The sequence below is a fragment of the Pyricularia grisea genome (genome assembly GCF_004355905.1).
Source record: "Pyricularia grisea strain NI907 chromosome Unknown Pyricularia_grisea_NI907_Scaffold_2, whole genome shotgun sequence".
In the NCBI taxonomy this organism is placed as follows: Eukaryota; Fungi; Ascomycota; class Sordariomycetes; order Magnaporthales; family Pyriculariaceae; genus Pyricularia; species Pyricularia grisea.
Window position 1 is genome coordinate 5,892,152 of NW_022156717.1, and position 22,701 is coordinate 5,914,852.

Genomic DNA, 22,701 nt, shown 5'->3' on the forward strand with positions numbered 1-22,701 from the left:
CAGAGTGGCCGCGAACATACATGTCAACCTGCCCCGCGGATATATCTCTCGGGCCTTTATCTACCTCCTTGCAGTTCCCAGTCAACCTTGACAAATAAAAGTCATCAAACAAGAACATGGTTCAACTCGGCGTAATCGTGCATTCCCCGCCATCACGTTATCTCGCACGTTCATAGGCGTCAGTTCAGTCCCTGGTTCCTGGTCTGATCTGGTCTGTGCACCGTCTCAAAAGCAAGAGCGACCGTTGAAGCTAATTTTACAGCACAGAGAGAGGCGTGTGTCACTAGAAGTGCTGTGTCGTCATCGCTATTTCTTTATTTCAAACTCAATGTTGAGCACGTATTTACGCCCTCCATCCCAGATAAAGGAAAGGTTCTTAAGGTATTTACTAAACTTCCTTTTGCTACATGTATGTACATGATTATAGGCACGAAGCTTCAGTGCAACTGTAAAAAAAACAAGAGTTCTTTCATCTCTAGGACCCTCAACCTGACCTACTGGTAAATCAAAGAGCGTCGACCCTGTTTACCCTGAATTTCATTGGAGCCGTGAGCAGCAGCAGAGCTTTGACACGCACTTTACTTTGCCTGGTTGGTTAGTGTCAAGCTCGTCCACTTCAGCTTCGACCAACATCGATCGCCTTTGATCGCATCAAACAACCTAAAAAAAGCAACCCCCGGGGAAATCAAAAGAAAAACAACAAAAGAAAGAAGAAACCACATCGCACCTCTTACACAATTTCTTGTACCCAAAACCCAAAGGGCTGGAGGCATCCAACAGAAGGTTCGCCAAAAACTCACGCCGAGGTTCGTCAAACGAGGTGCTTGTACCGCCGTCACAGCTCAAAATATAGTCGGGCTAGTAGCAACCATGGCTGGGCATGGCAATGCTATTGTCTCGCCGGACGAGATTACAAAGGCGGAATTTGAGAAGGCTCGCAGAGAATACACCGCTCTCATACAAGTTATTTCCGAAACTAAAGCCAGTTCGTATCCTTCTTCACATCCTTGTCCTTTTTTCTTTTCTTTTTTCGGTTGTATATTTTTGGTACATCATTGCTTTGTTCGACTAAATCAATATATCAGTCTATTAACCATACTTCACAGCCATTACAAGATTCAAAACCGCGCAAAAGACTCTGGCAGAGCTGGACAAGTGGCGTTATAGAGCGGTCTTGAAACAGTACGAGGGGCAATCAAGCCTCAGCTATGATGATGTCCAACAGCTAGTCGAATGGAAGCTACGCCATGGCAAGTTCCGGCCCATGATACAGAAGTACATCGATTCCAACGACCCGGCCGCGGTTGAATCCTGTATCAGCGCCGGTCTCGCCATTTACCACGAGACCAAGGATGCTTCAGCCGGCATGGCCGAGATTGTTAAGCATGTCAAGGGCATGGGACCTGCCACGGCCTCGCTGATGCTGGCCGTCTTTGACCCCAGCAAGGTCATCTTTTTCAGTGACGAGGCCTACCTGTGGTTATGTTGTGATTACACCAACCCGTCCGCGTCCAAGATCAAGTACACCATGCGCGAGTATCAGAATCTTGACCGCGCCGCCCGCCTGCTGGCCGCGAGGCTAGGCGTACGTGCCGTTGATGTTGAGCAGGTAGCCTTTGTGCTCATGCACAAGCAGTACGCAGTCGCCCGAGAAATGCCCTCCACGCCCGTATCGTTGACCATAATGACCCCAACGCCGCCCCGCAGCAAGCGGACCCCTTCGGACACCGTTTCCAAACTCGAGATGGACAAAGACGTGGTCTCAAGCGGTAAGGCCGACCTCTCGACTGGCGAGGCTGTTGATGCCAATAGGATTGTAAGTAGATCCAAGGATTTGAAGACAATTGGGCGCACGACTGCCTTCACGAAGATCACGCTCAGCGGCGGCTGGACTTCGCCTCGGGCCGAATTTACGGCGCTGAGGCAGCTGTCGGCCAGATATGTCAGGCCGGCCGCCGTGACAGGGCTGCTTACTCCTTTGGGGAAACTTGATGGTTACAATGCTGATGAGACTCAGGATGAAAACGACGTACCCATGGAGGAGGCGCCCCCAGTTGTGAATACCAAGCGAGTAGCAGCCGCGGGGAAGCCGTTGGCGCCACCAGACAAGGGAGAAAAGAAGAGGAAAAACGGCAGCATGGCTCCCGAGGAGCCTACACGGCGTTCCACTCGGCTCAAGAAGGCGTAGTGAGGTGCGATATTTGGGTAGGATTAGTCAATGACGATTTCAGGCATCAAAATGAAGCTTGGAGGAGTCACAGGACTGAGTGTGACAAGGCAAAGTGAAAGTAAGACCATGTGTTGCTTTCTCTCTGCTGATATGGGGGGAATTTCTGACTGTCAGCCCTTTTATCCAGGGTTTCAAGATTGATTGTGTGCGGACAAGAGCTTGGCTAAAGGTCTTTTAATGCAGCGTGTATGCTTTCTAGGTGGCGAGGGCTATCACTCGCTCGGCCTCTTTCTTGAATGTAATGTATAACTATAACGAAGACCCGTGGTCTTTGGTATTTTCATGACGCATTGGAACAAAATACTCGAGTAATTAGTGTGTTCAAAAGAGTCCTGTTTCGCCCCTCCAGAACACCAGTGTGACAAATTACAATAAAGAGGCAGGCCGCATAGATATATCAAAACACCTCTTACATGACATCTTGACCACCTCCCTTGTATAACCACTTGGACGGCTCGAAAAACACCTCGAGGCTCACAAAGTCAAACGTGCCAATCGCGGCGGTGATGTCGTGCCAGCCCTCGAGTCCCTGGACACCACCGACCTCGGTGGCGTCTGTCTCCTCGTGCAGGTCCCAGCTCCCGTCGACCTTGCCGCCCCTGGTGAAGAAGATGACGACCCTGCCGCCGGGCCCGCCGGCGAACTTGATGCCCAGCCCCATCCTCTCGCCGCGCCGGAACGGCGTCGTGAAGCTGCAGCCGCCGGCCAGGTCGTTGGTGTAGCGGTGGCCGTCGTCGCCGTGCACGGCCAAGCTGGCGCGGTGCCAACCCGGGAGCCGAAAGGGCGGGTAGGGCAGTGCGGCGAAGCCGACGGCCAGGGACGTCTCGTCGGCGCGGCTGTCGCTGCGGATCTGGACCTCGTAGTAGACGACGGTCGGCTTTCCGGCAGCGGCGCTGGCTTGCTGCTGGCGGCCCGCGCAGTACAGCGGCGGGTAGGCAAGTACGGTGGAGTCGGTGCAGCGGCGGTCGGCGGTGCGCAGCTCCCAGTGGCCGTGGCCGAGCCAGCGGAGCAAGCCGCGGAAGTTGGCTGGCTGCATCAGGCGCGGGTTGTGGGCCTCGTGGGCGGCGGCCGAGGGAGGGTCCAGCGCCAGCGGGGGCGACAGCGGGTGCGCCGCGCACCAGGCCTCGCCGGCTTCCATCTCCAACTCGGAAGCGTTGTTGGCAGGGGAGAACTCGTGGTGCGAGAAGATGTCCGGCGGCGGTGGGAAGAGAGACGTGTCCGGGACGGCGGCCTGCCAGTCGTGCTGGGGTGGTTGTTCTTGTTGTTGTTGTTGCTGGGCGGGCGGGCTGCTGTAGTCTGGGGGTGGGCCGGAGGGGTTCTGGGATGGGGGAGGGCCTGGGGGTGGTGCGTAGTCTGTCGTTGACGTGGTGTTTCCTGCCGCTGCTGCTCCGGGAGGTGGTCCTGGTGGTGGTGCATAATCGGCACTTGTCGTTGCTGAGGGTTGGGGAGTATGCGATGGAGGCGGACCTGGAGGCGGCGCAAAACCATCATCAACTGCAGGTTGAGGAGGTCGAGGAGTCTGCGACGACCCAGGTGGTGGGCCCGGCGGCGGCGTATACTCCTCAGACTGCCGTTGTGGTTGCTGCTGCTGTTGCGGTGCGGTATGGGAAGTCTTTGATGCTACCGGTACCGATGCCGAGTTCTGCTGAGCTACAGCGGCCGCAGGCTTGGGCCCGACGGCGGACTGGTCACGCTGAGATTTGCTGCCAAAGCACATGATGGCGGGCTTTTGGCAGATGTGATGTATAGCAGACCGGGTATAACCCCAAAGGACGTCAAGGCGCGCACCTGTTGACAATTCCTCTCGCTTTTATCTGAGCAGGGAAGGGGAGGCTTCCGTGCTGGAAGACAGCAAAGGCCTTGCACACAGCCCTCTCCACAGTTGACTCCGTTATGTGTCTTTTTTTTTTGTTCTAGGCTTCTAGCAGACCAACGAGCAAAAAAAAAAATGTCATCTACCAACGTGTTGGCGGGTGGGGGTTTGCCTATTTTAGATATGATTTGTTTGGCTAGCCCTGTGCTTTTTGAGAGGAAAGTTTCAGCAACGAATACGATAGTGTGAACGCCTTTGCAGAAATCGGAAACTTTTTTTTTTTTTGTCTTATCGTTTTTATCTCGAGAGAGGGGGATTGAGGAAGAAAAACGATGACGAATGAACGGAAATAAGCGACCAAGGGCGCACCAAAAGTTGTCAGGGATGAGGATAAATGAAGGAAAGAATACATGTATTACCTACCGAAGTTGGTGGGTTGGTCACTGTGGTGACGACAAGGGGGCGCAGCAACAGGCACCAAAAAAGAGAGAAAAAATAAAAGTAAGTAACGAAAACGGAAATCCGGTGCGAATCGCTTGCGGGGAAACGCAATCTCTCAATTCGACAGGTGACAGAAAGTCCAAGTAGGCTGTGTACAAATGTTCTGAACTAAGGAGCTTGGTATGTACCTTACCAGGTAGGCACCTAGAAGTGAGGTACAGTAAATAGGTAGGTACCCACCTAGGCGCCCAGAGTTTCTGTACTGTACGACCTGGTCCGATTCCATCAATCAAAGAACCATCATAGCCCGCAGCACACCCAGGTCACGCCAGTCTGCAAACGTTGAATCACAATCGCGTTTTTGTGTCAATCAATCTCAAGACGTTGAGCAGCAATTTCATCAATGTTGAACAACAACAAACAAATCCTCGATTGAACTTGATTGATCAGAATCAAAATCCCAGCTGATCTGCGAGCTAAACAAGCCTATCTCTTCGATTTCCAGAACCTCGGAAAAAAAGCAAGATAGCAAGAAAAAGTCAACCAAAGTGGACGGACAAAGAAAAAAAACAGAACTGGTCCGTAAAAGTCCGTCCAAAAACAAAAAGAATGAAAAAAAAAGCCAAAAGACCAACGCCCCATCGATGTCCATGCCTCAAGTTGGAAACATCGTTTATGCAGGATTCCGATATGCAGGTTACCCCCGTCTTCGTTCCTTCGAGATGAATGCAAACGTACCATGTTTGATGCTCGCAAGGAAAAGGCCATGAAAAAAAAGACGAGAAAGGAAGAGAAATTGCGTCTAAAAAGAACGCCATTCTACCATCCTATATGCGTCGAGAGAAGAAGAACCATGTGGAAATATATGCCATGCATGTGACTTGTAAAACGTTACGCAGAAATCAAAACAGAAACTGGTTTATATGAAAGAGAAAACAGTAAATCGCGAGAGAAAAAAAAAAGACAAAGACTGTTAAGGAAAGGAGGGTATCTCAAGAAGAACCATGCATGACTGTGCTTCGCCAAAAGCCCTGAACGCCACATACAGAACACCTATATCCATGAAAACAGAAAAACAAGATGCCACGCACGCATGCCTCTTTTGATGAGGCTGCTCTCACTGTTTAGAGAGCGACAAAAGTATAAAGAGCAAAACACCTGTAAGAGAAAAAGAACGGGGGGTTATTTTTTCAAATGATTCATGACCAATGTGAATGTCTGAAGAAAGTGTAAAAAAAGAATGGAATGGGTATCATTTCATGAACAATGAGAAGCAAAAATTGAAAGACAAGAATCAAGAGGACTAACGGTTACCAATCAGGAGTGAAAGGCACCAAACCAACGCTGGCCACGACGAAGGAGCATCATAGGTATGGGATCGACCTCCTGTGGTCGGGTGGTGACAGGCTTGTTGTTCTCCTTGGGGGCATCCTTGGTAGCTTCCTTGGGGGTTTCTTTGGCAGCTTCTTTAGGAGCGTCCTTGTTAGGAGCAGCTGTGGCCGCGGGAGCTGCCGGGGGAGTAGTGGGTTGGGCACCATTGCCAGCCGTGACGGTGACTGTAGTCACGCCCTGGGTGACAGTTACAGTCTTTACCTGCTTCTCAAAAGTCGTAGGCACAGCGGCCGGTGGGTTGGTCGTTGTGGCAGCAGGCGGGTTCGTCTTGGGGGCAGCTTCTTTGGGAGTCTCCTTGGGCTTTTCCTCCTTGGGAGCCTCCTTGGGAGTCTCCTTGGGCTTGTTGTCCTTAGGGGTCTCCTTTGGCTTGTCATCCTTCTTATCTTCCTCCTTGGGCTTCGGTGTAGCAGCAGCTCCCCCCTTGGGAGCGCCATCGGGCAAGCCCATCGTCAGCTGCTTGGGGTCGGCAGCGTCCTTGAAGTTCTGCTTCTCGTCAAATTGGAAGGGCTCGTTCGACTTGATCGATTCGTCGAGTGCAATCTCCATGCAAGAGCTGTAAAACTCCTTGGATACAACCTTGGCACCGTTGAGGTCGTCGCTGGTCTTTGCAGTGTTTTCCTTGTCCGTGAGACTAAAGTCCCAGACCCAGTAGATGGTCAAGTCGCCCTTCTTGATATCCGCAGGCAGCTTGATGTCGTTCTGGCACCAGTTGTGAACGCTCGAGTCCTTACCGGGTTGGGTGAACCCTGGCAACGCTGATCTCCTCTTGCTCTCGTCTTTATTGTTATTGCCCTCAAAACAGCGTCCGTCGTCGTAATTGCGCATGGCCAAAAGACGACCTTTCTTGTCTCCGCCCTGACCGTCGGCTGTCCACTTCTTGTGGACATCCTGGATGGCCTGGCCATCTCTGGGCTCGGTGGTTGCGTAGATGTAGACTGTGCCTCGGTTAGTGGGCTTCTTAAGATCTGGCCCCGTCACGTGGCCATTCTCCAGGTAGCGAATGGCAATCATCTCGCCTGGGGCGGCCTTGAGCTTGGGGTACTTGGCATTCTTGTAGCCATCGGCCTTCGTTCCAAGAGCTGGGTTGCACAAAGGTCCCTTGATTGGGTCATTAGGACCGCCGAGGTTCTTGGAGAAGTTTTCATCTTCGCGGCCTTCCCGAGGTCGGAAGTTTCGTGTGTAGCCTTTCGGCTCCAAGAACTCGCCCTTTTTCCCAATGCGCTGGATTGTCTCTGGCCACGAATGAGCAGTAGCCTCCCCAGCTAGTAAAAGTAGGGCGGAAAGGGCACCCGAGGTTGATATCACGAATTTCATGATTGATGACAAGGATGTGAGTGAAGATGTTGGGTAAGTGGGTGGTGTTGAAGTCAATAGATCCGGCAGGGGAAAGGCAGGAAGCCTTTGTCTTGTGTCTCGGGAAACCAGATGTATCAAAGATGAATCGAGTTTGGACTTTTGGTTGAATTTTTGGGAGATGTCCCTGGTCGTGTTTCGCTCAGCGATTGTTGGTCAAGATGTTTGTTGTTGTTGTTGTTGTTATTGTTATTTTTCGAACGTTGGTGACAAGATAGGCAAGACCAAGAAAAACAATGGTATACGTTTGTGAATGGTAGAATAGAATAGAAAGGGAAAGGAGAGGACCCTCGATGAGGAAGCAGGGGGTAGGGACAGTATTTTAGTATCAACCCAAGTGGGAGGGATCACGCTCAGCGTGGAGTGTTCAGACCTGCTGAGTGTAAAAGGAAAGGGATATGAAAGGCGGCTTTGAGTAACTAGTCATCCCGATTGTGGCTCACAAAGACATTGTGGTGTCCGGGGATAAAGGATTCGTCGTGCCTAGAAAGAAAAACGCAAAGCAAAGCACAAAGCGGAGCCGGTTGATGGTGGGGTTCGCCTGGCTTTGTCCACGCCTTTGGACTGCCGGTGCTTTGTTGCGTTGGGTTGGGTTGCGCAAAATTCGGGAGGTGTCAGTCCTTGGAGGTGAGGCAAAGGTGACCAGAAAGCAATAAGCTGCTGACGGTGTCGATTTTGAGGGATCGGCCGTGTTGTCCCAAAAGGGAAAGCGCAGCAATAAGATGGAATAAGACGAAAAGTTCCCAAACTCCGAACCCTGACCAAACCAAATTCCCTGCTGACTGTGTAGAGAGGTGTAAGGTATGTTGAATCTGGGTCTGCCAAGCCCACATTTGCTCTTCCCCCCTCCTTCCGAAAAGAATCCTTGTAGTAAGTACCTTAGGTAGATAACAACCCAATGCCGCAGGTCTGACAAGTTTGTTGCCTGCAGAAACTCGAAATTCTCTTGTCGATCCCGTCGAGGCTCGCTTCAGTCCAGGCACAAAATAAAATTGAGGTGATACCTGAGATCCGACGCCCGAACAGGTATGCGATGATGGGACGGACAAGGCAAACTGAGCTTCCAGAAACAACCCTTATTTAGGTCTCCAAACGAGGTAGGCTGAACAAAAACGAAACAACGATTGCTGTCAACTCGACCTAATTTGATTCAGGGTTGACTGCTGAAGATAGGATGGACGGGTGTCAGAGGTCATAAAGATCAGAAGAGTCCAGTTGGTTTTTGAACATGAGTAGGTTCATCCGTATCATACCGTTGCAGTAAAATTGGGAGATGACGATGATGGGGCCTGGTGACTCGATCCTAGGTGGATATTACGACAGAGAAACAGAAGAAGAAACAAGTTGATAATATATCCCTGCGCCTATGAATGCTGGTCAGAGGAAGCCACTGGATATCGTGTTGTCTTTGTAGAGACATGAAGCTGGCCGGCCAAGATGGTCGCCCCCATCATGAGACGACGCGACTTGATCTCTTTTATTACTTTCCCTGCTTTGTCCAGTACCACCATAGAATTACCTTTTCTCTTGCCGCCGGCTTTCGAGCCGCCACCCGAATGATGGGGCCAGGAAGGCCCCAGACTATGATACGGAGAAAAAAAAGCAGCATAGAAGTCGGCTTCTCTGCTTGGCTTTTGGCTTTTGGGGCTCTATGAAGATCATTTGGATTTCCCCCCCGTTTGAGCTACCCCTGTCCGTAGATTTTCTTTTGTCAGGGTGGGCATGACAAAAGAACGACACCCCATCGATTCGGATGGGCCTGGCGGTTCCGTGGGTGGAACCCCCTTTGTGTCGCGTGTGGCAGCCAGTCAAAACCATCCGTGACACTAGGGTATTGCAGTTGGCTAAATTGGGCAGATACACCGTTCCATGATACATTCGACTGACAAAAGAGTCAAATCACCAAAAGTAACTTGGGTCAAAAAGACATCATACCAAGATATCAATCGTGAAAAAGACCAACGTGAGGCTGGCTCGGACGTGGCGGTGACGTTGGTGGATTTGCGCGAACTGCAGTTTTTTGTGGGCAAATGTTTGAAAGAAGATCAACCGTTTACCGTCCGTCCGATGTGCTGTTCTTTGAGATGGAGCAGCGGCCCCACTTGTTCCTTGCTTGCTTGGTGGTTCAGTCGGATAACGAATGCTAGAACCCTGCCCTGCCTTACTGGGTACCTTGCCTTGCCTTGCAACCTTACCCACCAAGCCTACCAAACGGGCGGCGCATGTACTAAGCTCCCAGGGCTTCAACCTCTATGCTGAGTACGCAGTGCGTCATAACAGAAGCATTTTGCGTCTCCCGCTGCGCCCATCAGCCTCAGACCAAAGCCTGCCTGTCGATCGATGATCAGACATTTAAAAAAAAAAAAAAAAAAAAAAAAAAAAAAAAAAAAAAAAGTTCACCATTACTGTACACGTGGCCAGAATGCCGGTTTTATTTCAACTTTATCGTCTTTTGAGTATTTCTGAAATGTCTCGACTGGTCTTTGCGACGCTGCGGGTCCAAAGTTATTTAGACTGAATACCAGTAATATTCAGTAGCAAAGACGAGAAGGGATGCGCCGACGTGGTGGGACTTGTGGTTTACAGGGGTCGGGTTGCGAATCGATCTTGGGCGCTTCTCCCGAATTGAAATGCTTAGGCAAGCCAGGACAAAAGGTAGGTATCGTATGGATGGATGTCACTGGTCCATATGGCTAGTAGACGGAGAGGTATTTCTCAGCTAGTTCTAGTTTTTTGGCGGGGTCGAGGAAACGAAAAAAGCAACCCCTGCATCCCATGCTGAAGATAAACAAACACTTTCTGTAACGATACAAGGGGGATGGCGCGACAAGAAAACCCCAATTTACCTGCAGATTTGAATGCACCTCATCCAGTCAGTCACCTTGTAATTGTCGGTGCGCACATGATCTACACTTTACCCGCATTTCCGTTTGAACGTGCGTGCGCCTTACCTAGGTCTAGTCTAGTTCTAGTTCTAGCTAGCAGCAGTCAATTCCTAAAAACAGCTTTAAACGTGGTAGACAGCCAGACGAAAAGCGCCACAACAAGCTCCAAAATGTCTATGCGGCTGTGTTAAATAGGCTGCAGGGGGTTCACGATTGGTGATGACTGAACCACTTTGTCGACAGCGGTAACCGCCGGCATAATCCAGGCCCGACGCCTGAGAGCCTCTGCATCTTCCGTGGTAGCTATAACAGCCCGCATGGATGTTAGCTTGTTCGCCACTATTCTGTCGCAAGATATCGCTCATGGCCCTTTAATTTTTGCTAGTGTCGCAATAGGGCTTCCTTACCACCCCGCCGCTGCCGCCAAGTGATACTCGTGTAACGCGTTTCAAGATGGTCAGCGAATATTTGCCAGTATTTCCTCTTCTCATAGTCGTACTCGTATTATACTGTAGCCAGCCAGGAAACCGAGCATACAAGACCAGTCTTGCATTGTCGAAGATGGATGGGTTGTTGCTCTGTGCGTACAGTAGCGCGTTCGACCGCTGCAACGAGATATTTCACCTGTAGATTTCTGGCCGGTTTTAACTAGACGAACCTTTGAGTTGCCATGTGCATCCCGCACCAAGAAAAAAATAATCAAAAATTAAAAAAATCAAAGAAGAAGAGACGAACCCAACCACCAAACATCACTAGTGTCACCAGATCTTCGGAGAGCTCTATCTAGTCATGACATGTTCGATCGGAGACAAGGGCCTCGATTTTGTTCTTCTCCCATAAAACGGTTTTTGCGTTCTCGTCCTATATCCGAAGCTGTTTGATCGACAGGATCCGATCTGGGGAGATTAGATTCTTTCCTATCTGGTGTTTCTGTTGTAGAATGTTGATACCGCTCAGCCACCGCCTTTGAGATGCATCAAAAGAGCTATATGCTCATTTAGGAGTACTTTTTTTTCTTCTTTTGCTATTGTTGCGTGCGTCCAACGGAGATACGAATGTGTCTTCCCCTTTGACGCGCAGCCGTCTGTACTGCTGCGACACCCGTCTCGTCTTTCCATGGTGCAATCAAGTCTTACAATACCTGAACACTCGTAGAACCGCATTAACACCTTTTAATTCCCGGTGGTCATTATCATTATTTCCCACCATGGTCGTTTCAAAAAATACTTATCGTGTTCTAGTTCTCGTTGGTAAAAGGGCATGTTGAACCGTACAATCCTTGCAGACCCATATTCCCCAGATCATCAAAGTGGGAAGCGCGCGCCAAAAAAAAGCAACGCGAGGAATGGAAATTTAAAAGGGTTTTTTTTTTCTTGCCCGGGAAGCCCGGGGACAACTCTCTCTTTTTTTCCCCCTTTGGCCCCCTCTTCTCTTCGCCTGGACTTTCTGCGCCGGGGGTTTCCTATCGAATTGGTGCGATGAAACACGAAACATTTCCCATTATCCACATAAGCTCCCACCTAAAACGTTTCCTGCCGGTCCTCAAATATACTTGTGTTTAATTAATTTGAAATATTGGGTATCGATTCGGCCCATCATAGAGAGCCCTCTCTTTTCTTCTTCCGCATTCGGTTGCGCGGGGGGGGGGGTTTCTTTTTTCTTTTCTGACCGTTTTGTTACTCCTTGTCTAGGGATAGTCCCTGAGTTGCGGGCAATATTTGACCAAGAAAAAATAGCCATGTTAGGTACCTAGTTACCTTATGTCTATGCATGTAGTTGTAGCATGTATTGGCCCGGACCTTCCCGTCAGAAGCGCCGTGGTGGGCGGCCAAAGCTAAGGCCTACATTTCCGCTAGGTCGCCTGCCAATTGCCAAACATGGCTTTGCATGCATGCATGCATGGTCTGCTTGTTGCAATTCGACTATATCAGAATAAACCTTCATCGGCTACCGCACCAGTAAGCAGCCACCTTGGATGCGGCATAAATGTAGTAAGCATAGCATGCACAACAGAGAGGCAAGACCAATGGAAATTGTTCTTAGACTCACTGATTGTTCGACTTTGACCAAGGCAAGATGGCCGAGTTGGTTATGGCGTAGGATTAAGGTGTTTAATCCATGTTTCCTATGGAGAAATCCGCGTGGGTTCAAGTCCCACTCTTGTCAAGATTGTTGTGTTTTTTGATGAGTGTAAGTAAGAAGGCTCTCGTGAGTTTTTACCTTTACTGGGAATTATAGTATTGTCCCATCGCAAACCTGTGTATTATATTATGAGCTAACAATACTATTGTATTACACTGATAAATAATAAAATGTCTTTAATAAGACATAATAATATTGTATCACTTTTCGGGATCGCACTAGTTTTAGTAGGCACTTGTATGGTATGGTATCTTGTTTCCCATGCACTAAATCGTTCGTTATCCACTCCAATAGTATGCAGATATACAGTTAATAGGAATGCAAAAACAGAGATGAAAGTAGTAGGTATATCACACTGATGATAAACAACCCTGGCCCAAATGAAACGACTAAAATGCCCTAAACCTACAGACCATAAACTGCAACAATAAAGGACAAAGAAAACAAAAATTAATCGAGTTGGCAAAGTAACATCCATGCCAGCGCTTTTTATTTTACTCAAGCAATAATTAAATCCCAAGCATCCTCATGATCGTTGCCGCACACCGGCGCGTCAGCAACGTCAGCACCGACCCTGCGATGGCCTTGATCATCCTGGTCCTCGTCCTCGAGCGCTCGCTTCCGCGAGATTTGGCTGCCGGTACCAGCCAGAAGTAACTGCTGCTGCTCTTGATTCAGCTGCTGGTCGGAGTGGTTCAAGTCGGTGCCCAGTTGGGCTGCTGCATGTTGCGGCCCGTGGGGGGACGGGGAGTGGCAAGGGGACGGCTGGGACGACGAGACCCGGTACTGCTGCTGCTGCTGCTGCTGCTGCTGCTGCTGCTGCTCCCTCCATTGAATATGGTGTTGTGTAGACGCGGCCCCGTCGTTCTGGTTGTACTCGGCTGCACCGGGACCCAAGTCTAGGACCGTCGAGCCGGGCGTCGACGCGGCTGGGGTGTTCCAGTGCTGGTGCGACTGTTGCCGAGACAAGTGAGGTAATTGAGACGCCCAGTACGGATGGTCGTTGAAGCTCGACGCGGCCGAGCCTGCGCCGCCTACGTTGCTTCCCGAATTGACGGTCCAGCCGCCCGAGGGCATGCCGTGGAGTCCGAAGGAAGAGCCTGCGTGAACCACCTCCCAGCTATCCGGGACGACGACCTCGTGGTGGTAACTAGCAAAGGAACCGGAGGTCAAGAATGGATCGACGACGGACTCGGCGCAGCTGTCGGCCGTCGACATGAAGCTCATGCTCGGGGCTAGGCTGCTGCTGGTCATGTGCTGGGGCAGCGGTGCCGCCGACGAACCCGACATGGAAGCCAGCCCGGCCGTGGGCGGGGGAGTTGCGAGCCCAGAGCCGGGGCTGCCGCCGTGGCGGAAGTCGTCCATCAGGCCGCGGAACAGGGGCGTGCCGCCGCGCTGGCCGTAGGCGACCGAGGACGAGGGGTGGTGCATCACTGCCGTGGGTTGAGGTGCTTGAGGGTGGTGGCTGTGGTAGTTTGCGGCGTAGGCGTTGCCGTTGCTGGGAAGGATGCGGGGGCCGGACCAGGCGGACGTGTTGGCGTAGTTCTCCGCCATGGAAGCGTGTATGTGTTGTTGGAAGCTGGGTGAGGGTGACATGATATGGTCGCGGTGGAGGCCGCCTCCGAGTCTGGAGGTGGTTCTGTTTACGGACGATGGGGTAGATGAAGGCACGATCATGCCGGCGGAGACGCTGGCGACCCCTGGTGCCGGGGACGAGCCGAGCATGGCGGGCTCGGACGGGGTGTAGGCCGCGTTTGCCGACATGCTCTGCGCAACGGCGGCAATTTGATCGGCCGCCTCGTCGCCCCCGATTATCGACTGCTGCAGGTGGATGGGGTCCGACGGGTCGATGGCCGACATGAAGCGCCAGGACATGCTGCCAGCGGCCTGGCGGTTGATTGGGTACTTGTGGCCGGCGGCGAGACGCTTCTCGTCGATCGAGTAGAGCGTCTCAAAGGTCCAGAGCAGCAGGCACCGCCGCGTCCAGGGCCGTTGCTGTCCCGAAGTCGTGGCCACCGACGCCGGCTCCTGTGACCACAGTTCCTGCATCATGGCGACCTGACTGATGAGGCTCATCTGTGTCACTGGCTCGTCTGGGCCATTCGATCCGTCTTTTGAGCTGGAACCGCTGCCATCTTCACTCTGGGGCAGTGTGGCGGAGGCCATCGGCTTTCTGGATGCGGGAGATGTGGTCGTGCTGTGCAGCTTCTTTTGTACAAGTCCGGCTTTGGCCCGTTTCATTTCATCAAGCATCATGTTCATGCTCCGGTCAGCTTCATCGTCCCCGGTGCCCGTGTTTGATTTGCGGCTACGCTTCTTGCGACCAGCCTCAGCGGCAAGCTCTTCAGGGGAGGGTTCGAAGCCGACGTAGGCATGGGGCTGGTAGGTCGCCAGGCGGCTGAGCATGACGGCGAGCTCTGCGGCTGGATAAGGGACCATGAGCTCGTTCTTGTGGCGGGAAGCGACACAGTTGCAGTTGCCGCCGGCGGCGAGGCTGACGCCGTCGCATTTGCTATCGTGGCCAACGGGCTTGTTCTCGATGGAGAAGAAGGGATCTGAGCCGGCACCTCGGTCGCGGCATAGCTCCTTAGGTCTGCACAGGCGAGTCACGACCTTCCAGTCGTGGCCCACGAGCTCGGGCTGGTCGATCGAGACCTCGATGCACGAGTTGAGCTCCGCGCCGGCGGGGAACTGCGTGGCCTGGGATATGTCGAGCGTCGCCTTGCAGTGCAGAATGTCCTGGACGCCGTCTTCGAGAGCAGTAGAAAGCGGCTCATGCAGCTCCGGGAAGTCTTCCTCCCAGTCCTTCCTGAGGTTGCGGATCGAAGTCGACGGCACCTGGGTCATGGTCCGCGTGTACTCGTGCAGCATGCATCCCTTGATATTGGCTCCACTGCGCGGCCAGTCCTCACGCTTCAGGTTCTTCTCGAGGTGCGGGAACAGGTCCTCGTCGAGCCTCTCCCCCGTCTTGGTGTGGTACGCATGGAACGAAGTTGAAGGCTTGCCTGTGCCATTCTGGCTGTGACTTTCGCCATTGCCGGAGGATGATGACGAGGCGATTCTGGCCGATGACGACGTCGACACAAAGTTGACCGATGTTGCGGCCACCAGGATCCAACACTCCTTTGGCCGAATTTGGACGCGCTTATCGGCAGCTAAAAGGTACGACCAGTACCGGTAATTGTATCTCTTGTCAGGGAGACGGGACTCCCTTAGCGCGAGCAGCACCGTGTTGTCCTTGAAGCTCTCGCGTTCCTCTTCCTCTTCGCGGCCATTGGCTCGCTTCTCCTCTGTGACGAAAACGAAATGTTCTGCACATTGACAGTCGATTCGAAGTTCATAGGTCAGCCAAGTCTTCACAAAGTCACAAGGTTAAATCGCAAAAAAGGAAAACAGAAAGAAAATAAAAAAAAAAGGTCGACAGGGGGGAAGCCGCCGATCTCATCCCAGGACAAAGATAGGCGTTATGTTCATCCCTTGCATCCCCAACGGCTTCTCCGCACCACAGGATACACCCTGTCACCTTCCCCCTGTAGTTTGTGCATGTGTCCAACTGAGCTCACAGGGAGAGGCCCCTGGTCTAAGCGGCAACATGAACGGCACCGCCGCATCGCTTAGAGACTTGACTTCTTTTTTTTTCTCTGGGGGCTAAAAAGATGCTTGGGAAAGTTATGGTTTTCTTTGCTTTTCTCCAGTTGCAAAGAAAGCTTATCTAGTGAAAAAAAAACTCCAGGTCGGTGATCACCCGAAGTTACGGGGCCATATGCACAGCCCACTGCCTTGTTCCCGTATCTCGCCCCTTGGCAAAACTTCCGGATCCGGCTGCTTGGGAAGGTGATGAATTGGGGACGGGACTGGTGTGGGCAAGGCGCATTAAGAAAAAAAAAAGGATGGTGACACGACATGTGTTCTAGCCAGAAAAAAGAAACAAGGGGGGTTAAAAGAAAACGTCAACCAAAAACTTACGCATGGGGTTGTCCTTGAAGAAGTTCTTCGTCACCTGGATATGGCTAGACACCATCTTGCGGTCACGAACCATGGCATGGTTCATCATTTTTGTCTGGCTCTCACCGGTCCTCTTGTTGACCACTTGCATCTCCCACTGCCTGACCGGCAACTCCGCGCCGACAGAGGGCAACGTCTCCAGGTACACAAGCCATAGCCACTCGCTGATGAGCATATTCCTTCCGGCCTGGTCGCTGCTGTTGGATGTGTTACAGCTGTTGCTGCTGCCTCCCTCCGCGTCGGGAGCCAGGCGCCTCATCATCTGGTACTTGTGTCGTCCCATTGCCGGTATAGTTAAAAGAGCTTGTGCGACAGGCATGTTAGCTCACACTTGGCCGATGAGAAACGTTCCCTGTATGTTAATAAATAAAAAAGAGACTGAAAAAGGGGGGAAATTTCGAGCATGTGATGGTACTAGAATTCCTATTTCATTTCTTACCGTCACAAAACGCCTGTTCCAGCCATTCGGGCCACTTCTGCTCCTCGCGTCCATCAACAGCCTTCTCGGCCTGCTTGGCTCGGTAAGCCCTAAAGGCAGAATTGTTATAGAGGGGATTGTAGCTGATGGGAGGTGCCCCCGCCGTTGACATGCCCTTGCGAGGCGTCGATGCGCCGTGGAGGCTCCGACCTTGGCCATTGGCAAAGTCGAGGTGCAGGTGCTGGCTATTGCCGCGCCTGGCACCGAAGCTGTTCCGCCTGGTTTGTTCGTCTGCCAGCTCAAGCAGCCATGCCGAAGGGTTGCTGGGCCCACAGACGGCAGAGCGATGGCTGCTGTCTTGTGTCGACAACGGAGTGAGCGTCGGGGATGTGGCAGCGCTGTTATTTGCTGTTGATGCTGTCGAGCAGTGCGCGAGAGGGTTTTGGATGCTACCGCTGCTGCTGTTGCTGCTGCTGCTACCAAAGACTACTACTTCTCTGTTCTGCGCAAAGCTCTGGACGTTTTGATGCTGTACGTTGCCGGTCGACTCGCTCAGAGGCAGTCTGCCTGCTGTGGTGGCGTCGACGATGCTACCAGCGGCGAACGGTGCGAACCGCGCCGGGGCTGCATCGTCGGCGCTGGCAAAATGTGACAACCTCTGGCGTTTCCTCACACCACCGGTCTCAAAGTGATCTGGAGGAGGGTGAGGAGGACCTTGTTGATGGAGGCGGCGGACGGGAGGATTGGTGAGAATGACCATGATGGACGGTTTACGATTACGGGTGGCGGTGGATGCGGGAAAGAATGCTGCGGGTGGGATGTGACAGGATTCCTAAAGCCAAGGTGATGATGCGTGTGACTGGAGTAGAGTGACTGTGTGTGTGTGTGATAGAGAGAAGAGAGAGAAATGAAATGAAAAAAAGGGGAATGAGAGATGAACGTAGGATATGTTGAGAAAGGAATGGATAAGACTCGTTTGGCGAGAGTCCGGCTTTTGTAAGTCCAAGTGCACAAGAACACCCTCCCACCCTATTGAGTAGTAGAACAGGTTGAGCTAGGTATGGTAGAGAGCCGTAGAGGGAGTGTACCTTGCATGAGAGCAGACAAAGACTACACCCCTCCACCCCCACCTCTCTCTTTCTCTCTTCTCCTCCTCCTCCTATCCTCCTCCCGCCCTAGGATCGCGGCCGATCTAGGCTTGATTCTGTTGCAATTTTCTCGGGGTACTCCAGGGTAGGGAATCCAGGGTAGTCATTCTTTTCCTCTAACTTGGTAACACTAGCTCGCTCACACCGAAAGGATCTTGCAAAGGGAGAATCTCAAAGTACCAATAGCCCCCACGTTGACGTCGTTGGAAAGCAGCAAGGCAGCAAGTAGCCAAACAGGTAGTAGAGCCTATTGCTAAGAAGCTCATTATACTACAACAAAGTATGCCATTTTACACCCGCAGCCCTTGATGTATCAGGCATGCAATAGGTGTGTGGTCCAGAGTAAGAAGCAGCGAAAACATGGAGAGGCAGACAGAAGCGACACAAAATGGTATGTTGGTGGCAAACCCATGCAAGTACTATGGACGAGCTTGAATATACTCCGGGGTCTGACTTGTCTTTGGTTACTTGCAGAACAAAGTCAACGGCCGGCCGTCGCCCGAGGGAAGGGTAGGTAGGTAGGGGGGTGTGTGTGGATGGGACTTGGAAGCTGATCCAGAGATGGAATTCGGTGCAGTGCATCCACATCCGACAGGCATGCTGGCAAGATTGCATGGCGTCTTACAAGATCGAAGAGAAGGAAGGGAGAAATCCAAGCATGCAACAAACATACCGGTAGAAGGCAAGAAAAACACAATAAACAAAATCGACGAATAGAAGAAGTATCAAAAGGATAGAAATAAAACAAATTATAAAAAAAAAAATAAAACCAAAAAGGAAAAGACTGTAGGACGAACAAATGACGCCAATCGTGTCAGTCAGTATCGGTATTCGATGGATGTGGTTCAAGGGACGACTGTGACAAGACGAACCGCTTCCATTGAGCTCAAATCGTCCCCGTTTGTGCAACTTTCTCTGCGATGCTATGGGAGGAGGAATACTAACCAGCCCTGCGCTTTACTTGAGGGCAAAGACTATTAAAGACTCCCACCGGACTCGACTCTAATTAATGTCCTAGTTGATGTGGTCAATTGATGTCGGTCTCGTCCACAACTTCCGAACCCTTCAGAAAGGGCGCCCAGAAAGTCGGCCAGAACCTCGACTCGCCATCATCCAACGTTACTAGACCGTCCCAGACTAGACTAGTCCTAAGGGCAGGCGCAAATTTGTGTGGTTTGAGACACGTCGATTGATCGATACATTTCAATTCTTCATCAAACTTCATGCCTTTGCTAAAGCATTCAAGTCGCCCTCCAAATGCGCTGCCCTCGACATTGTCCACGCCTTCGCTTCCTTTGTCTGGACCACATCAAGCACAAATCAAATGCAATGCATCACTTGCTAACCATAGGAATGAGAGGTAAATGGTTGCTTTTTGGGGAGATAAATACTGAAAAAGGGGTATCTAGTTGTTCATCAGTCGAAATGCAAAGAAAAGAAAACTGTACTCTCACCCAAAAAAAAAAAAAAAAAAAAAAAAAAAACCAAGTCCCTCCCAAGTCCACTGGATCCAAGACAAAACCCTTACATCTCGTCGCCCTCTTCATCCTGCCCAATAGTCACCTTCTTCCGTCCTTTTCCTATAAGGTTTTGGAGTGCAACCTTGTTAGCCTGTCCCTCTGTCTTCTTTTGCATCTTGGCAATCTCCTCCTCGGCGTCAACCGCCTCTGCCTCAGCAAAGTCAAGCACCAACTTCCTGCCTAGCAAATGCGTGTTCTTGAGAGCATTGAGCGCATTCTCCGCCTCCTTGGGCGTCGTGAACTCTGCGAATGCGAAACCACGGGTGCGGTTCTCAAAGTTCTTGGGTACCCGGACAGAGCGCAGCTGTCCATAAGTCCCAAATAGAGTACGGACATCCTTTTTGGTTGCCTCGAACGGCAAGTTCTTGACGACAATCTTTGTCCGCTGGCCTGCCTGTTTCTTGGCCTTGTCCTCACGACGCCGCTCTTCAGCCGCATCCAGACCTCGGTGCGACGCCCTCACCGTTAGTGTGTGACCTTCGAGGTTGTAATTGTCCATGACTTTGAGCGCAGCTTGTGCAAGCTCTTTGCTACGAAACTCTACGAACCCGAAGCCCATGCTGAGAACTTGGCCGGGTTTCTTCGGGTCGGTCTTTGTCTTCACTCTGGCAGACACAAAGCCTTCTAGTGATTGGAAGGTTTCGGCCAGCTTTTCGGTCGTTGTGGCGAAATTGAGACCCTTAACAAAGAGTGACGTCGTCTCGCCTTGTTCCTCTGCGTCATCACGTTCCAAAAGCTCCGTCACCGACAACTTCTGTTTTCCCTGCTCCTGTACAGTTGGCTCGGGGACATTCTTGAAAACATCCTTGGGTGCCATCTCCAGATACAACAGTGAGGACTTGAACTTGGAGTAAGCAAGCTTCTTGAACGCTGTCTTGGCATGTGCTGCATGAGAAAATTGCACAATAGCTATTGTTGCACTGGGAGGCATCAATACCCGCGTCAGAGGGCCATACTCCTCGAATGTTTTCTTGAGCTCATCCACAGTGGTGCCGTGGCTGAAATTTTTAACCAAGATAGTCGTGTCACCCCGTTCCTTGTGTCTGAAAGCATCCAGATCCACTCCGTTGGAGGCAAAGTAGGATTTGACCTCTTCGATGGTCGAGGTCTCTGCAATCGCCTGCTTGACACCTGCGTCTGAGGACGAGGGATCGAACAAAGCCGATTTCGAAACACCTAAACGCTCCGCCACCGCTGCGTTGACGGCATCTTGGCTCATATAAAGTGCATTCCAGTTGAACCGCTTCGTTGCCGCCTCGGCCTTTCTCTTGATTTGCTGTTGCTTCTTGAGGGGCAGTTGTGAGATTGCGTACTCGTCTAGCACCCTTTTGGCCTGGCCGGGTAACACGTGCAGGATTCGCCCCTGAAAATCACACCCATCCAGCTTCTGGAATGCCTCTACGGCCGACGAAGATTCAGAGTACTGTATGAAGGCTATACCTTTACTTGTGCCGTCACGCCCAGCATGAGATAAGTGAATCTGTATAGTCTCTTGGTCAGCCTTGCTTGCAGTGGTCGAAATTTAGATTGAGACATCAGACGACGGGTCCTTTTATCAGAAAACAGAGCATCTACTAAAATACTGTGATCCAGGTTGGCATCATATACCATCGGTATAAGCTGTCCCTATCAGATGTTCATCACGTGGAATCCCGTCGTCGATAAAAAGAAAAAAAAAAACTAAATTGGTGAACTTACCTCATCAAGGGGCCCGAATGCGCCAAAGACAGACTTCAAGTCATCTTCGGTGGCACTGTAGGGCAAGTTTCGCACAAAGAGTCGCGATGTCTTACGGATAGATTCCACCGGATCATCCTTTTTGACCTTCTCGGGCGCAGGCTTGCTTTGCTCATCTTGCACATCATCTTGAGGCGGCTGGTCCGTTTCAGGGGCCACCTCAATAACTGGTGCGGGCCCTTCATCAACGGGCACAGGCTGTAATGCTTTGGGATCATCCGGATCAACCAAATCAAGTAACCGGTTTGTCCGTGATCGAAGCCAGTCGTCATCAGTTGCCGGTTTCACATCAGCCTGAGCCGGTGTATCGGTACTTTCATGAGCTGGTGCTTCTGGAGGGGGTAGGACTTCAGCTGGCGCTGCTTTCACCACAGCGGCTGTAATATCCTTAGCCTCTACGGCCTGTCTCTTGACTGGACGGGCCGGAATATCTTCATATTCATCATCACTTTCATTCTCCAATCCAACCAGGGCTTCACTTGGGTTGGCCCCTGTTTGATCGGTATCGACGATCATGGTTGATGACTCGGCGGCAGCACCTCCAGGCTTCAAGTTCATTGTCTCCAAATACTCCTTCAGCTTTGGGTCCGCCATGTCGAGCTCATCTCGCTTCCTCTTTTGTTTACTCGGAGCTGGTTCAGCGTCTGGCTTTGCCGCACGCGCTGCTTCCTTCTCCGTTGTGTGGGCTGCAACGATTGCTTGTGCGGTGACCACCTTCTTGGAGGCAGGAAGGGATGGGTCGGAGATCTACATGCCAGTATTGGTAAGCTAGTGCTCATGGACGTATCCGGGACGTGGATTTTGGCGAATCAAGGGATCAAGGTGAGCCAGGAGAAAGGAGGCGGCTTGGCATAGAATGATGCTTACCGGACGAGCTATGTCAACTGCAATCTTGGACATTCGTATGTAAGACCGGTTGTAATATTTTGCAGCATCAGCCGCAATCTGGGGGCTTTTGAATCCCACGTATCCAATCCTCCTCTTCGGTATCAGCTTTAAGTCTGTGATTTCTTGACCTTTGGACGCAAAGTGCTTCCGAAAGTCCGCCTCGGTGATGTTGGGCGGAAGGTTCCGCACGAATATTCGTGAGGAATCCATTGTGTTTGCCATCTCGCCCGCGGCGGTGTAGGCCTTGAAAGGAAAGGCAAAGAGACACAAGTGATGAACTTGAGCTGAACAAACAATCAAGGGATTGATGGGAGGCGTCCTGGTTTTGAGTTGAGCTTGTCGCCAAAACTTTTTTTTTCTCTGCCACTTTTCCCCCACTTTGTTACGTCGCCGCCTTCTTCAAATGGCTAGAGGCTCCACAGTGGATAACCAAGTTGCCCAGTGCGATGCCAAGTACATGTTAAACGATCGATTTTCACGAGACTTGAGTTAGGTCGTGTTTAGTGGTTCTTAGTAGAGAGCTTCTATTTTTTCTCGGGATATTGTCTAATAATACCTTATCTACATATCTACCTTACTACATGGTAAACCGAAACGTTCAAGAGGTGATATCGATAGTACAATTTTCTACAAGTAACTTCCGAACTCAATAGATCAGTCAAAAGTGGACCTTGGACAAAAGTACCCACTGGCGCGTGGGATGTGTACTGGTAGTAGGCCCTAGCGCTC

At 51.4% G+C, this 22,701-nt stretch overlaps 5 protein-coding genes across 5 annotated transcripts; 1 reads left to right on the plus strand and 4 right to left on the minus strand.

Annotated features, from left to right (window-relative positions):
* Positions 1-155: 155 nt before the first annotated feature.
* Positions 156-2,188, plus strand: PgNI_04337 (uncharacterized protein; the record flags this gene model as incomplete). The annotated part of the gene is made up of 4 exons (XM_031124385.1): positions 156-178; positions 268-335; positions 428-985; positions 1,107-2,188. The coding sequence occupies exons 3-4, from the start codon at positions 871-873 to the stop codon at positions 2,186-2,188; spliced, it is 1,197 nt and encodes a 398-aa protein (XP_030983881.1). The 5' UTR covers positions 156-178; positions 268-335; positions 428-870.
* Positions 2,189-2,639: 451 nt separating this feature from the next.
* On the minus strand, positions 2,640-3,947 carry PgNI_04338 (uncharacterized protein; the record flags this gene model as incomplete). Its single annotated transcript, XM_031124386.1, has 1 exon — positions 2,640-3,947. The coding sequence occupies one exon, from the start codon at positions 3,945-3,947 to the stop codon at positions 2,640-2,642; it is 1,308 nt and encodes a 435-aa protein (XP_030983888.1).
* Positions 3,948-5,801: 1,854 nt separating this feature from the next.
* PgNI_04339 (uncharacterized protein) lies at positions 5,802-7,190 on the minus strand (the record flags this gene model as incomplete). Its single annotated transcript, XM_031124387.1, has 1 exon — positions 5,802-7,190. One exon carries the CDS (start codon positions 7,188-7,190, stop codon positions 5,802-5,804), a length of 1,389 nt encoding a protein of 462 aa, XP_030983887.1.
* Positions 7,191-12,754: 5,564 nt separating this feature from the next.
* Positions 12,755-17,439, minus strand: PgNI_04340 (uncharacterized protein; the record flags this gene model as incomplete). Its single annotated transcript, XM_031124388.1, has 3 exons — positions 12,755-15,567; positions 16,223-16,564; positions 16,701-17,439. 3 exons carry the CDS (start codon positions 17,437-17,439, stop codon positions 12,755-12,757), a joined length of 3,894 nt encoding a protein of 1,297 aa, XP_030984959.1.
* Positions 17,440-19,234: 1,795 nt separating this feature from the next.
* PgNI_04341 (uncharacterized protein) lies at positions 19,235-22,290 on the minus strand (the record flags this gene model as incomplete). Its single annotated transcript, XM_031124389.1, has 3 exons — positions 19,235-20,827; positions 21,046-21,831; positions 21,952-22,290. Coding segments are annotated over 3 exons (2,601 nt in total), but the record flags the coding sequence as incomplete, so codon positions are not given.
* Positions 22,291-22,701: the final 411 nt, after the last annotated feature.